Source organism: Rissa tridactyla, chromosome 6 (genome assembly GCF_028500815.1).
Source record: "Rissa tridactyla isolate bRisTri1 chromosome 6, bRisTri1.patW.cur.20221130, whole genome shotgun sequence".
Taxonomy (NCBI): Eukaryota; Metazoa; Chordata; class Aves; order Charadriiformes; family Laridae; genus Rissa; species Rissa tridactyla.
The window spans coordinates 11,187,991-11,202,013 of record NC_071471.1 but is presented as its reverse complement, the minus strand read 5'-3'; the positions used below and the strand labels follow the sequence as shown (position 1 = coordinate 11,202,013).

The 14,023-nt window shown below is 44.2% G+C and overlaps 1 protein-coding gene across 3 annotated transcripts in view; it reads right to left on the bottom strand.

The window, feature by feature from the left end:
* Positions 1-14,023, bottom strand: part of MYO7B (myosin VIIB) — a 51,241-nt gene extending 37,218 nt beyond the window's left edge. For all 3 annotated transcript variants that reach the window (XM_054207419.1, XM_054207420.1, XM_054207421.1), the window contains exons 1-14: positions 13,892-14,023; positions 12,156-12,198; positions 10,649-10,762; positions 9,858-10,010; positions 8,530-8,714; positions 7,558-7,679; positions 6,735-6,877; positions 6,532-6,645; positions 4,900-5,053; positions 3,875-3,951; positions 3,448-3,567; positions 3,080-3,222; positions 1,638-1,848; positions 167-302 (exon numbers count right to left, since the gene is read on the bottom strand). In XM_054207419.1, coding sequence (XP_054063394.1) covers positions 167-302; positions 1,638-1,848; positions 3,080-3,222; positions 3,448-3,567; positions 3,875-3,951; positions 4,900-5,053; positions 6,532-6,645; positions 6,735-6,877; positions 7,558-7,679; positions 8,530-8,714; positions 9,858-10,010; positions 10,649-10,762; positions 12,156-12,173 — 1,690 coding nt within the window. In that variant the 5' untranslated portion in view covers positions 12,174-12,198; positions 13,892-14,023. The remainder of the gene's footprint in view (positions 1-166; positions 303-1,637; positions 1,849-3,079; positions 3,223-3,447; positions 3,568-3,874; positions 3,952-4,899; positions 5,054-6,531; positions 6,646-6,734; positions 6,878-7,557; positions 7,680-8,529; positions 8,715-9,857; positions 10,011-10,648; positions 10,763-12,155; positions 12,199-13,891) is intronic.

Here is a 14,023-nt window from a genome sequence, read left to right as displayed (position 1 = left end):
TGTCTAGCTAAAATCCACTTCATTTACAGTAACTTGCAAATTAGTTTAAAGTAATCCTCCTGACCTCCTGATCTGACTTCAGATCAATGCTACCCTGGAGTGCCAGACATCTAAGGCAGGTCATGCCCTTTTCTCTGCTCTCCATATCCATCTGAGGTAGGCTCACCTTTTGATTCATAAAAGACAACCCCAGCAAAGTGGTTGATGCCAAACTTGGTGTCATGAACACTCTTAGGTGGGATGTAGACTTTACTTTTGCCATGGAGGGAATTGATTTTGACGAGCATGGTGGCTTCTGTGCCCTAGAAACAAATACAGGCAAAAAAGGACAGGTAAGCAGATTCCCCCCAGCACTGGCCTATGCTCAGTGAACAAAAAAAAGTGGTGCTCAGAGGTAAAAAAATCTTGAATTCTGCTCCTTATTTGTGTAATAGATCTGGAGGAAAGTAGTGCCAAAAGCGTCTTGCCTTTTACACACACCCTTCTCTCAAGCATCAGAACAGAACACACCACCGGAGGGTAAGGCCTGGTATTTTAGGGCTGTACACAAGCTCTCATAACATTACTAATATCACCAGGTGTGCTGAGAATTTCCCAAATCTTTGGACCTCTCAAGCAGAGCCCCTCGCCAACCTTCCCTTGCCATCCTACCCAGCCATGCTCTGAAGGGTGCGTGTTCCTTCTCTCGGGCAGGCACAGTTCTTTCACTCCCCAGCTGGTGAAAGACTCAGAGATCTCTGGAAGAAGGCTGCCCTGAGTGGATACCAGTCCACATGCCCAGATCGTGACTTCCACAGGCAGGCAGGCAGCTGGGTGCTTCTCTTCATCACAGTCTCATTCCCTTGTGCTGCATGTGAGGCTAGCTCTGCTCGCTGGCCTGTGCTAGGGGTAGTGAGTGCTGCGTTATCTGAGAAATCATGAGCTCCAGGAATCACAGAGGAGATGCTTTCTTGTCCTAAATGTAGGACATACAGTGGGGACCTCCCTCTTCTTAGGGAAGAAAGGGGAAAGTGGTCTGTCTGTACATGATCCTCTCAAATGGTTACCTGGGGACTACAAATGAGCTGTGGCAGGGGCTCGCTTTTCTGGACAAGCCCACATTGCCATCCGATTCCTGTACCAGCACTCCTGCTTAGCCTCACCGTGCTCTGGAGACTCTGAAAATGCTCTGCAGGGATGTCTGAGATCAGATGCTACTTTCATCTCTGCTCTTCTGTTTGAGATGTCTGGCCTTTGCAGAATAATAATTCCTCATGACAGTGACATTGCTCAACTAGGTCTGTGATCCAGGAGAAGAAAGAGCAAGCTGCAGCCCAGACCAACAGCAGAACAATACTCAAACAATAGGTGAATTCAAAGATTTCCTAAGAAGCCCTTGTAAGATGATCTAGACTCCTTCCTTCTCTGCCTGGAACAGCTGTAAGAGTTTCAACTGCGAGGTACCAGGAAGAGCACACTCCAGCAGTGAGTGAAGCTGTTCCACAGTGAGCTAATTTAAAAGGAACATCTGTGGCAAGAAGACATTGCCTCTCATAATGTGTCTGAAAGTCAGCTTTGCACTTTTCTGTGTGTAAAGCCAAGTGTTACCTGTGAGCTGTGTGCAAAGCCGGGCATTACAGGTGAAACCAGAAATTTACCTTTGGGAACTTGCTCTCTTCATCAATGAGGGAGATGATATTCATAGGCTTGAGAGCGATGACTTCCAGAGCCTGGCGGTTATCAGTGAAGTCAATGTTATTCCAGGCAATGTGCTCTGCAATGTATTCCTCCTGCTCCATCTTGAAGACATGGTGCACGAAGAACTGCTGAAGGTGCTCATTGGCAATGTTAATGCAGAGCTGCTCAAAGCTAGGGGGAAACAAGATGGGAACCCATGGTCATCCTTGGCCAGTGCTGCACTGCTCTAACGGATTTGTTTATTGTCTGTATTAAATACACATCCAGATATACTACTGCTATATGCCACAGCGTTAATGATCACCACAACTGCACATTGCCAATCTTAGCAATATAAGGGATTAATCTTCTGCTATGATAAAGATAAGCAGAAATGAGCCAACTGGCAATTGAGTGTCGCAGAGTAAGCAAGGAAAGATGTTGTATGTCTTTCAAGAAACTCTAAACATATAACTGTGAAAATAGCTTGACTGTATGAGTGTGTGACATGTTTTTACTTGCACTGGCACTAGCATTTCTGTTAGTTACTCCTTAATGCTGCACCTGAATTTCACTACCTGATAATTGCTGTGGCACACTGTGTGTGCCTGTGGAGTGCTCACCACAGTGAGGCCCTGTGTGGATTGCAGCCTTTGGGAATAGCATAAGATAATAGGAGAGAACACAAAAGATAGAATATGGGCTGAACAGATCTTAGACCAAGTTCCAGAAGTCAGTGAGGAATATTATCTTGTTGAAAGCAAGCAAGAATCATCAGCTGAAATGGATTGGAAAAGACTGCAGAATATGTGGTGATGGTTTGTCGAGTACTGATGATATGGTGCCATACAACTGAGAGAATTGCTGCCCCTGTAGAGAAGGGCAAATAGAAATGGTGCTTTGGGACTGAAACCACCAGTAGGAGAGGTAGCAGTGGGACAATGGCATACTGACCAGGTAATGTGCTGACCTGTCCTTAAGAGTAGAGAAATGAAGTGGCCCCAAAAAAGGGATGGGAAAACACTGAGCAAGATGGAAGCAAAATGCATCCCAAGAGATGTTGTAAAAATGCTGTGGAACAAGAAAGTTTGGTACAGAGACATGAGACATACTACATCCTTACATAGTAGCTGCCTGCTCATACCAGCTTCATAGCCATCTCCTCTGAGAAAATTCCTGAGGTTTTGGAATAGACATGTGCAATGGCTGCACCAAAACGAGGGTTGCAGGACGAGGCAGAAACCAAAGAAAAATGGAATCTGCGCATGGTCATCATTGGGAAGATTCGGTGATGGAAATTTCACTGCTTTTCGGAGAACCGGGATGATAACGAAAGAGCATGTGTCTGTCTGTTTTTTCATTCTTTGCCTTTACATCATCTGCCTTTCAGCTTCCCAGTGGAAATTAATCTAAAGTCTCCTACCTGTTGTTGCTGAAGTTTTCAAACCCAAAAATGTCCAACAGCCCAATGGACTGACGTCTGTCTTTAGGCTTCTGAGAAGTTGGGTTGAAAATGGCTGAATTGATCTTGTTCACTATCCACAGGAAAATCCGTCCATATATACCCTGAGAAAAAAATTAAAGAGGAATTAGACCCCACCATTATAGTCTTTGGCCATAGCTTACTTCTTGCTATCATGCTGCTGCAATGCTGTCAAACTATGCCTGAAAACCATGAGGGACAGGAGCAATCTGGGTGAACGTTTGCCACATAAGGCTCCTCAATCAGTAAGACAGACAGCTTTGAAAGTGTGCACGATCTTTAAGCAGAGAAGACGTAAGCACCGGTACCTTCACAAAGGCATCCCTCCCGTCTGCAGCTTGAACTACGTTCAGAGGCCTGGACACGCTTTCTCCTCGGACAATGATGGAGAGGTTTGTGAGGCTGCTCTGGAGTTCACTGGAGTCCACCTGGAGGAACGGAACAGTCATAGCAACCTGGTCATTCCAGGTGGATAAAGGAGATCTGGCAAAGTCTGTCTCAGAAAAAAGGCTGTGACAAACTGCCTGTCCAGCAGCATTCAAGGGAGGCCTGCTGTCTCAGTTAAAGATCTCCTAGCTCAGAGAGACATCTGCACCAGCACCACCTGAGCGTCAGCAGGAAGAAGGGGACATGCCCATCACGCGTGCATCCATACATAAACACTCCACAGAGACATGCTTTGTCGGTGTGCTCAGGGAGCACGGAGAGAACTAGCAGAAGATGAGAGCCCATTACCTCAAGCAATTTGGTTGCGATTGAAAAGTGTGGTGAGTCCATCACATCAGAGCAGTCCAAGTTGTCGTACACAGCCGCTACAATGAGGAAACAGTCATTCTCAGGGTTAATATTTTCTGCTACAGTGCGAGACTGTGCTGTTATTTCATATTTCTGTAACCCTGTGGCTCCGGGGATGTGGCAAGGTAGTAAGTCCTCTTTTGAAACCCCCGGGTTTGGTGATTTTACTAAGGAGAGTCCTGATTTCACCCAGGGATCCTGGGATGTACGGGGCCCTCCCAACTCCAGAACACCACACTGAAAATAGCAGCAAAACTGACAAGGTTATTAATTTTAACTAGTAGCTACTGGGGATCTGGGGAAGTGGTATTTGACTTCAGAAAATGTGTTTCTGAAAATATTTTTTTCTGTGTATCTGGCTTGTGGGAAATTTAGACAATGAAAGGGAATGAGGGAAATCCCTCATTTTAGCAGCCAGCGTTCCTCCAAAGGAGCCAGCTGGCGTCACTGCATTGGGCCCTCTGTATCACAACGGGAGAAGCAGTCCTTTTCTAAAATGTGAGATCTTCTGGTGTCCTGCTGGTGAGTGTCTCAGACTGTGCCTGTGCCGTACCACAAGTGCGCTTATGCAGGTGAGTGTTCACCAAACCCAGACAGAAAAATGAGTGCTGTCATCTCCACAGCAAGCATCACTCAGCTGCTCCTGTGTCCTCTGGCGTGCACAGCACAACAATCAGCAACTGTAACATGGCATTATGTTACCTCTTGTTTCAGTTTGTGTAATAAGGTCTTATTTATAACCATGGAAACCTGACGGCGTGACAAAATAATAATAAGATGGTGTTTTTTAAACCACTAGGCAGTGGAGCCATGAATCAGAATTTCAGGGTGCTTATCTGCCTGCCCTTCCAACCCTGTCCACCCAGAGAGGCACCACCTGGTCTGTATGGATGGAAGCAGCAGCACCTTTAGGCCTTTACCGTGGAGTCTGAGCAAAGGTCAAGCACAGACAGCGCTGAGTTTACCTTCAAACTCTACATTCCCCAGGTGCAGGATCACAGCCAGCAGCTTGCTGATGTCCCAGTGCTCAGAATCTGAGAACATGAGGATCTTCATCGCCGAGCGGATGTGGGCATAATCCTTCGTGTCGTTCCGGCCATCACAGGACATGCAGTTACCCTGCAAGACACCACACCCACAGGTAAGGAAAATCCTCCTGGTACCCATACAAGGAAGAAAGGACTTGCAGGCTGAAAAATCCTATACACAATTTAGACGCCCTGTAAGGACAGGAAACTTTCACAAGGCTACCTACACTTACAAGGCCATGCCTGTTACCTTGATCTCCTCCCTTTGCCTTGTCAATGGACAATTAAAAGCCCTAATCCCAAATCAAAGCAAGGAGGATTGGGTCAGTGTTAGAAGGCAAATCTCAAAATAAGAATATCAGGTTCTAGTGGAAGACAGATGGAAGCATCCAAGGCAGCATCAGAAGAACCTTCAGCAAAGCCTGCACAGCAGATCCTAGGATGCTGCTCCTGATAGAAACTATTTTCCGCCCTAATGGAGATGGGAAAATGCCTTTTTTGTCCTTGCTATTACCAACATTATAGTGGGATGATTACAAAAGTGACGTATTTCTAGACACTTCAGTTTACAGCATGTAAACATGCCAGTTTGTGCCAACAGCTGACCTGAACAAACCACGGGTATGTTCTCCTTTAATCTAATCCTCCTAGCTCTGTATTATATGCCCTACTGCTGACCCAAGGAACTTCAGACCTTTTTATGGAATGGACAATGCGTGAATTGCACTCATCAGCTCTTGCTGCAAGATCACTGCTATTTTTAAAATATTACATTTGAAAAAATCTCCAGCAACTTTAACGATGGTGCTTTTGAGACTCCAGAAACAGCTTTATAGGCTTGATTTAATTTCCTCGGAAACTAGATGCCCAGCTTTAGCTGGCATTAGCTTCAGCGGAGGCAGGACTTAGCTCCATTTTTCCACAGCTGTAGAACAGCCCAAATCAAACTGGCTGACATATTTAACATGAGGAATCTGCACAGGGTAACGAACAGGATTTTCACAATGCCTTTCATGCCCTAAACCAACCAATTAGCTATTATCAAAAATCTCACCTATGAACATCCTACTCCTGCCACTACGGCAACCTAGACCCAGACGTGGACATTAACATTAGCTGTTGGAGGTTAGGTCGAATGCCAGCTTCCCACATTAATGTGTATAATATTTATCAGATATATGGACTAGGATTCTTGGCACTGTTTCTGCCTATTTGTTTCCCCCTATAGTATATATACCTGATTAGTATTCTCCCTGGCGTGAGATCTGAAACCTGAGTACATGTGAAAGTGGGGGCTATTTCCCACCTGCTTTAAGGTGTCCCTTATGTTTCTTAAGTCTGACTTTGATAGGAAGATTGGAACTGCCGCAAGCTGCCTGCCACCGGTGGACATTACAATAAATCTCTGAAACTGAGGCTCACAGCACTTTTGGTGTTACTACTTCTGGTACTCTAAGAAAAGGACTGTTCGGATCTGGTAACTCCCCATCTGTGGCTCCTATTGATTGTAATTGCTTGCTAGGAGAAGAAAATGGCAGAGGGATAATGGAGAAGAAAGCAGACTGTTACCATAGTGAGATAAGTGTACTCTGAAGCAGTGCCCAGATTCAGCATCCTTTTCTGCTCCGTATTCATCCCCATTAGCATGCAGTAGAAGATGTGATAGTTCCTCTCCTCTGGAGCCTAAAAGAAAGAAATAGGCAATGGACAGCCTTGTCGGGTAGGCTTGTAGCACAGGAGCAGGGAGAATGGACATCTGCCAGTGCCCTCACCTGCCGGCAAACCCGGGACTTCTCCAGAAGAAACTGTTCTATCCGGGCTCCTTCTATCACACCGTTTTGGTTGAAGTGGATATCAATGTATTTCCCGAAGCGGCTTGAATTGTCATTTCGAATTGTCTTGGCATTTCCAAAAGCTGATGGGCAACAGACAGAGATAGCATCTGGATTATTGCAGTTAATGAACACCAAGTCTATTTTTTATCCTCTTCTTTTTTGATGCTGTTTTTTGACGCGTGTTCCAAATGACAGTGCTGACAAGCACTGAAGAATGTCTGGTCTCAGACTGCCTCCTGAAGAGAGAGGCAGCCATACTGTCCATCCAGATAATTGGGTCCTAAAAGACATATTCAAACGATCCAAATGCAGCCTATATCTGGCCAGCCAAGAGAGCTGGGCAAGTCTGAAGGACCTCCACAAGGACTTAGTGGGAACACACTTGATCCCTCCACAAAGATGGGTGTCTCGGGGAGCTCCCCTGTAGATACCGCCATGCTTAACTAGTCACTTTGCCACTCTCTAGTGCAAATGCTAAACTGGGGGTCTTTACCTTGGGCTCTGCATTCCCAAGGACTCTTGTGCTCCCGGCCGTTCCAGGTTACATACTACAGTGGCATCTCCTCCTACAGTGTGGGAGCTGCTGTGGGGACAGGGCAGAAAAGTACAGAGAACTTCTACCCTGCATCACTGGTGTTTCAGGGTTTTTAGCAGTTACACAAACACAATGGTTCAAAGTTCTGTTTCTGAATTTTTTTATCCTGATATAAAAATCCTGAGATAAAGGTGGTAAATCAGGCATGTTTGCTGAATAACCCACCTTCCAGAATGGGGTTGGCCTCTAGGATTTGCTGCTCTATCCAGGAATGCTGGCCACTGACAGCTGCCAAAAACTGTAGTATTAGCTTTGTGCTTTCAGTCTTCCCAGCTCCAGATTCTCCACTGCAGAAAGAAAAAAGATCATTACAGGTTTCCTTTCTTCTTTTTTGGCTGGTGTGACAAAATGGCAGACCAAGTTAAAAAAACCCCAATCACATATTCACCCTGTGAATCGCAGATCAGACTGTCTTTCATGGAAAGATGGAGAATTTTAGTTTTTCATCATCTTATCTGCTAAAATTTAAGTTGTTTTTTAGACTTAGGCTGAGGATTAAACACTCACAGTGATTAAAAACAAGCAAATCCATGGAAGACATTCTGTACCAGTGCAAATTAAATGACTACTTGCTTTTCTTCTTCAATGCATTACCAGATTTTCAGTGCTAGTCTTAGCGCATCAACTGAGTTGCCTCGGCTATAATCAGATATTATTGCAATGTGGCTATCTGGTTCTTCACACTGATGATTAGAGAAAATGGATACATGTTATGTGTTTATAGAATGAAGAAAGCTTCTCTCCATCTTCAGGTTAGCAGAGCTTGTTTCTCTCCAGGGAACCTCTATTAGCAGAAAATACATGTAACGTAAGTATTGTGTCCCCAAGGTAAAAGATAGCCTCATATCACACAGGTTCGTATTTTATGTTTCTGTATGTAGTGACCACGTGCAGGATGTATCACCACATTCAAAGATGCTGGGGGAAAGCAAGGGACTTCAGAAATCCCTTGCTTATGTTCTACCTTTTGCAGCCCCAACTGAAAATGGCGTAGCAGGGGAGTAACTGTTTCCTTCCTGTTGTTGTCTCTAGTCTTATCTGTGTCCTTCCACTTGGGAGATCTCCTATGTCTACAAAGGTGCCCCAAAAACATGCCAGACTTGGTTTCTGCTACTCGTCCTCCCCCAGTGCAGTCACCTGATCACACAGCACTGGTCTCTCTTATTCCTCTTCATATTGAAATAACAGTTGTCTGCAATGGCGAAGACGTGAGGTGGCAGCTCTCCAATCCTCTTGTTACAGTACAGTCTGATCTGATCAACTGTGTACAGGGGCAGCAGCTGGTATGGATTCACTGCCACCAAGATTGATCCTGTGTAAGTCTGGAAAACAGTTATGAGTATTACCTCTAGCAGCAAACCTGCAAACAAGAATACAACCGAAGCCACTTGCAGTATAAATCCAAGCAGAGGCAGGAGAGAAGTCTGGGAGATCCACAGCAGCACTTCAGTGAGGCCGAGAGCCTGGTTCCTCACTATAAACTGCTATTAAATATCCCAGGACATGGAAGTTTTTGCAAAAGGAAGAATGCTAGCTATAATCTCCTTGCAAAATCACAGCTCAGTTCACTGTCTCAAGTTAAAGCACAAGTCCAATTTGACGTGGCATTTTTGTGTGTTATCATAAGCTGTTTTGCATTGTTTTGTTAAGCTGCTTTTGTGTTCTGTTTCAGATGTAGCTGAACTTTTTTAATGGACAAAGTTATGGTTGTGTTATTTATACAGTCATTTAGTAACATTTATAAACAACAGCACCATTGAAAGGAAGGAGGCTGTTGAAGGCTGTAGAAATGCACGGCAATAATATTGTTCAAGAACTTGTACGTTAGACATCTGCAGACTGCTAGAGTCTAATATAACAGGTCTACGTGCACATCTTGGTAGTTATAACTGCAGCATCTATAACATCAGTCCTTGTTTACACTAAACACCGCCACATCTGTGTTGTAAGACATGGTTCCCTTCCTACGAAAGTAGCAGTGTATACAACATGGGAGGCAAAGCATGCAACCCCCTGAATATTATTATCATATTACAAACCAGGAACTAAGAAACTAAAAATGTCAAGTTGCTCAAAGTTAGAGATAAAACCTGTAATGGGCAAGAAATGAAACCAGGTGTCCTAAATACCCAGATTTATTCTTCATCTATTTTATTACATCAAAATCAAGTAACCATTAACTTGGACCGGAGGACAATCCAAATGGTCACTCTAGGAGAAAGTAAGCAGGGTCACTACCTATGCATATCTCAGTGATCTTGGAGACTATTAGGTCTCTTCTTCACAGCCAAAGTACTTGAATGAAAGACGAAAAAAACTATGTTGTACCTCCTTGGCACCCTCAATCAGTAAAGGAAGCAGAGAGCCCCGTGTAAGAAAGGCTAGCAGGCTGTTTGGGTCACTCTGTTAGATATGTAGCACAAGTCGTTCCTGAAAGTACTATGCCTGGTGGCCTTGGCACTCACATAGATTTTGTGCTCCTGGTGGCGGATGAGGAGGTTGTGCACCATGCCTGCTTCATGGAGATCCCCGAGGCTGATCATGTCTTCCACCCCCTGGGCAGAGGAGGGGTGCATAAGGTGCACCATGTGCATGTTCCGAGCCGTGATCCAGTGCTCCTGAAAAAGGTGAGGCAGCAGTTTTAATGGGTTCTGCTGTTGCTCAGAGGCAAACAAAGGAGAGCCATGTTAGACGAGAACGAGCTGCAGCATGATCAACTCTTAAACCAGCATATTCTAGCAAACAGTTGACTGAACTACAGAAATTAACTGGTTTGCTACTCCCCAGGAACGGATGATTTAAAACACTGGATGATGCCATTCAAGTGGGTTCTGGACATCACCGAGTTTAGCATTGTTCAAAGCGTGGTTCTATCAAGTCATCACAGCCACATCAGGTATGAAGCAGGGATGAAACCCCAGCCCAACTGACTTTAGCGGGATCGTGATTTCACCTAAAGCTCCACATAAATTTAGAGATTGGAGCCCATCCATTTCCTTTTCTTAATGAGGTAGATATTACCTCTAGCTTAGGAAGCTCTAAATCTTCACAGTATTGGGACCTGAGGGTACTAGGGTATCACCCTACACTTGCCTTATTTTTATCTTCTTTCTTTCAGTGTATCCTACCAGCCATTATCAAAGGCAGACCATTTGGCTAGATGGAGCTTTGGTCTGACACAATAGGGCCATTCTTTTGTTATTTTTACTCCTAAATTTTATGTTCGTCTTTTACAGATCGTTACAGTGTAGCCCACCTTGCCTTCATCATCCTCCAGCAAGATCCGTCCTGAGTCAGAGTCCTTCACAACTGCCCCAATAGGGACATTGAATTCACTGTTTGGGTGAGCGTCCAGCCACACATGATCACCCTGGGGAGAAGAAAAGCTATTGTCAAGTAGTAAAGGAACAAACTTTATGCCGTGTAGCTCACAGGCATCATCCCTTTGTTTTAATCATTTAGCGATTTGATTTCCTTAGCGGTGTTCAACTGGATAAGTTCTTACTGCTCACAGGCAGTACAATCTAATGGTTGTAGTATCAGGACCTTTGAGTTCTACTCCCAGCTCCACGGCTGACCTGGAATGTGACTTTGGACAAGCCATCAAGCCCAGCCCCAGCTGTCTCACAAGAGGAAATGATGCAACACCTTTTACAAGGACAGCAATCACTCAGCTCCACTGCCTCCCAGAGACTGGCGGGGGCACAGTGGATGCTGGTAAAGTGCCTTGGCAGCCTCACATCAGCTACGGTATTCTTTCAGAAGAGACGCTCGAAAACACAGACATTACCAGGAAAAATGGTAATTTTTCATACATCTGTACAAACAGATGTACAGACTGGATGCGTGGAAATGTAGAGGGCTCTGTTGCAAGAGTTTTTAGATATACATTCTTTCTACTGTAGCTGAAATCACTTAGAAATGTGAGTGTATCCATGATCTCTCTTCAGAAAAAAAAAAAAAGGCATTCTTTATTTAGCGCAGCTCCTCTCTTCACATTTGTAGAGGCATGGCAACATCCTGCCTCTCTGCAGAGCAAGGAAGCAAGAGCTGCTGCTGCTGGAGCAAAGGTGAGAGCTACAGCCGCCCCTTCTGAGGAACAAGCACCATCTTGGTGTTGCCTGCACTACTGTTCTGGTTCTGCTTCCCAGCGCCAAGCCCCCAGGAATACCTTCTCTTGCTCCAGGCACTAATACAGATTCAAACGGAAAGCTTTACTGTCATGGCTGGAATGAAAATTGAACAAAGCTGTAGGTCAGATCTTCAATGGGTAGTTCATACCTACACCTGTTGAGGAACCAGCTTTCTAGTGAAGAGTCTTGTCTTATACAATTTTTGTTACATACTGTAGCATTTACTGTCAACATTTCAAGTTTTTTACTGAAAAATTGTTTCTTTTTCCTCTCAAAATACTTTATGGGCTTACGTTTAAAACCCAACAACTATAGCGTAAAGCATCTATGAACATTGCACGAGGTTGTGAAGAATGTTACAGACTAACAGCTCTCATTTGCGTTGAATGAAGCTCCAGAGGTAAACTGTGTAGTTTCAGTGCCACACCTTGTGACAGAGGTCACCAGCTCAGCATGAGCACAGCCAGGCTGGGCAAGACACCTCTGCATCTCTAGCCTAGGCTGATATTATTTTATACCTTGTTGATACCGGCTTATTGCTACTTTAGTTCTGAGACGGACCATTAAGGTAATTTTCTCCTCTTTGGGCCTCAGGCTACTCAGTAAATCACAGCAAAGAATGGGACTTACCTTTCTGAAAATCACCATTATGTTTCAGATCACTGGATGTAACCTGCAGTGCCAAGAAGAACTGAACGTTAGGCCAGAAAAGGGCCCAGGCTTTGATCAGAACAGACCGGGGTGGAGATGTTTCCTTGTAAAAATAACAGCAGAATGTCTTAAAATAATTATGTTTATAGATTTCATTAAAGCAAAAGAGATCGTGACAAGCTACACCCAATGTAGAAATAATGAAACCATCTACCTAAAGCAAAGATCTGCAGCACTGGGGGGGTGGTTGAGGTGAAGTTTGGAGATACCACTGTTTTCTCCCTCTTGTTTTAATCAACTTCAATGTTAGAAGAAAACGTTGCAGTAAGAGAATTGGGGCTCATTTTATCACTTGCTTTCCTATAGCTGCCCACTTTTTTTTATCCACGTTATTTGGGAAGTTATAAATAGCTTCTATAAATCATGGTCTTATTTAAAATCGATGGGTGCATAAACAACCTTTTCTTCAGACTAAATGGAAGGAGCAATTATATTCCTGTGTGCAAGATACTGCTGCTGTTGTGGGTTATGCCAACGTCCTGACCATAAGGAGGGCTATCGGGGGAGCAAAATGGAAACTAGGTAGTGCCTGAAAAACTATGAGATCTTTGTACCCTATATAGTCCCTATAAAGGTCTATACAGTAGCAAGAATTGAAGAGGGTTTCTAAGCACGCCCAGAACAATTTACCACTTTAAAGTCATCATAAAATATGCTGAAAATAAGTAATTATCAAAATTACAAAGTGTATTGCGATCCCAAGGTGAAAAATGAATAGAAACTTCAGGAGATGACAGACTGCTGATGTAGAAGTTCAATGCTAACACGCATTTTAAAGCAGGAATTTTAGATGTAATTTTCACATAGGTGACCCCATAACAAGAACAGGAGTGGACTGTCACACTTAATAACAAAAGTCGGCACATGGAGAAACAGCAAGTCCTGTGCCCCCAACACAACACCTGCTGACCACATTAAGAATTGATTTTCCCTGAGAGGCTAGGGCAACCTCCGTAGCTCATCTGTAACTAAGACAATTCTCAATTTTGTAGCACAACGTCTGCAAAAATTTAGCAAATGCAACATGAGCATGTTCTTTCTGGCTGTTTGGTTTTTTTTCTGTTGTTTTTTTACACTCTCTTGAGAAGGAACTTCTGTCTTTCATAATCAGTTATTCTTATGGCGAAGTCCTTGTTCTTATTCAAGACTCAGGAACTGGATCTGCATATTAACTTCAAGAATTGATGACCTATTACTATGAGGGATGCAAGGTGGTACAGAAGCCTGGTACTTGGCAAACACAGGCCAAAGATGGGCCATGGGCAGCCACAGCGACTCACAACTGACAGACGCTTTTTCACCTGTGCTAGAAACCAGAATACTGCAACAGAGCAGAAATGTCTCCCCAGAACAAAGGGAGTGGTACGTGCAAACATGACACACAGCCATTCTGTGTCACATCTAAGGTAAAGTTAGCTCCAGATCCAGTCTATGACAGCAGCCGAGAGTGGACATGTAGGGAGGAGTTGCCGTATAACCCCAGGATACACAGTTTCAACAATTAAAATGCTTATTCCCAGTTAAGTTCTAAGTGTCCATCCCCCTGCCTGCTTGAACAGCCACTTTCTGACAACGCCCAGCTCCCTCTGTTGCTTTTCTTTCAAAAGTAATGCAACATTGTAAAACAAAGGGCACCCCACAGGATAGGAGATTACCTCTCCTGGAGAAATCTTCACTGTCTGGCAGCTTAGTTCCCTCTTTTTCATAAGCATTGGAGTAAGATGGAAAAGAAATGTGAAAATGGTACTGATGCCATTAAGGGATCCCTCACCAAGTGCCAGTTCTCC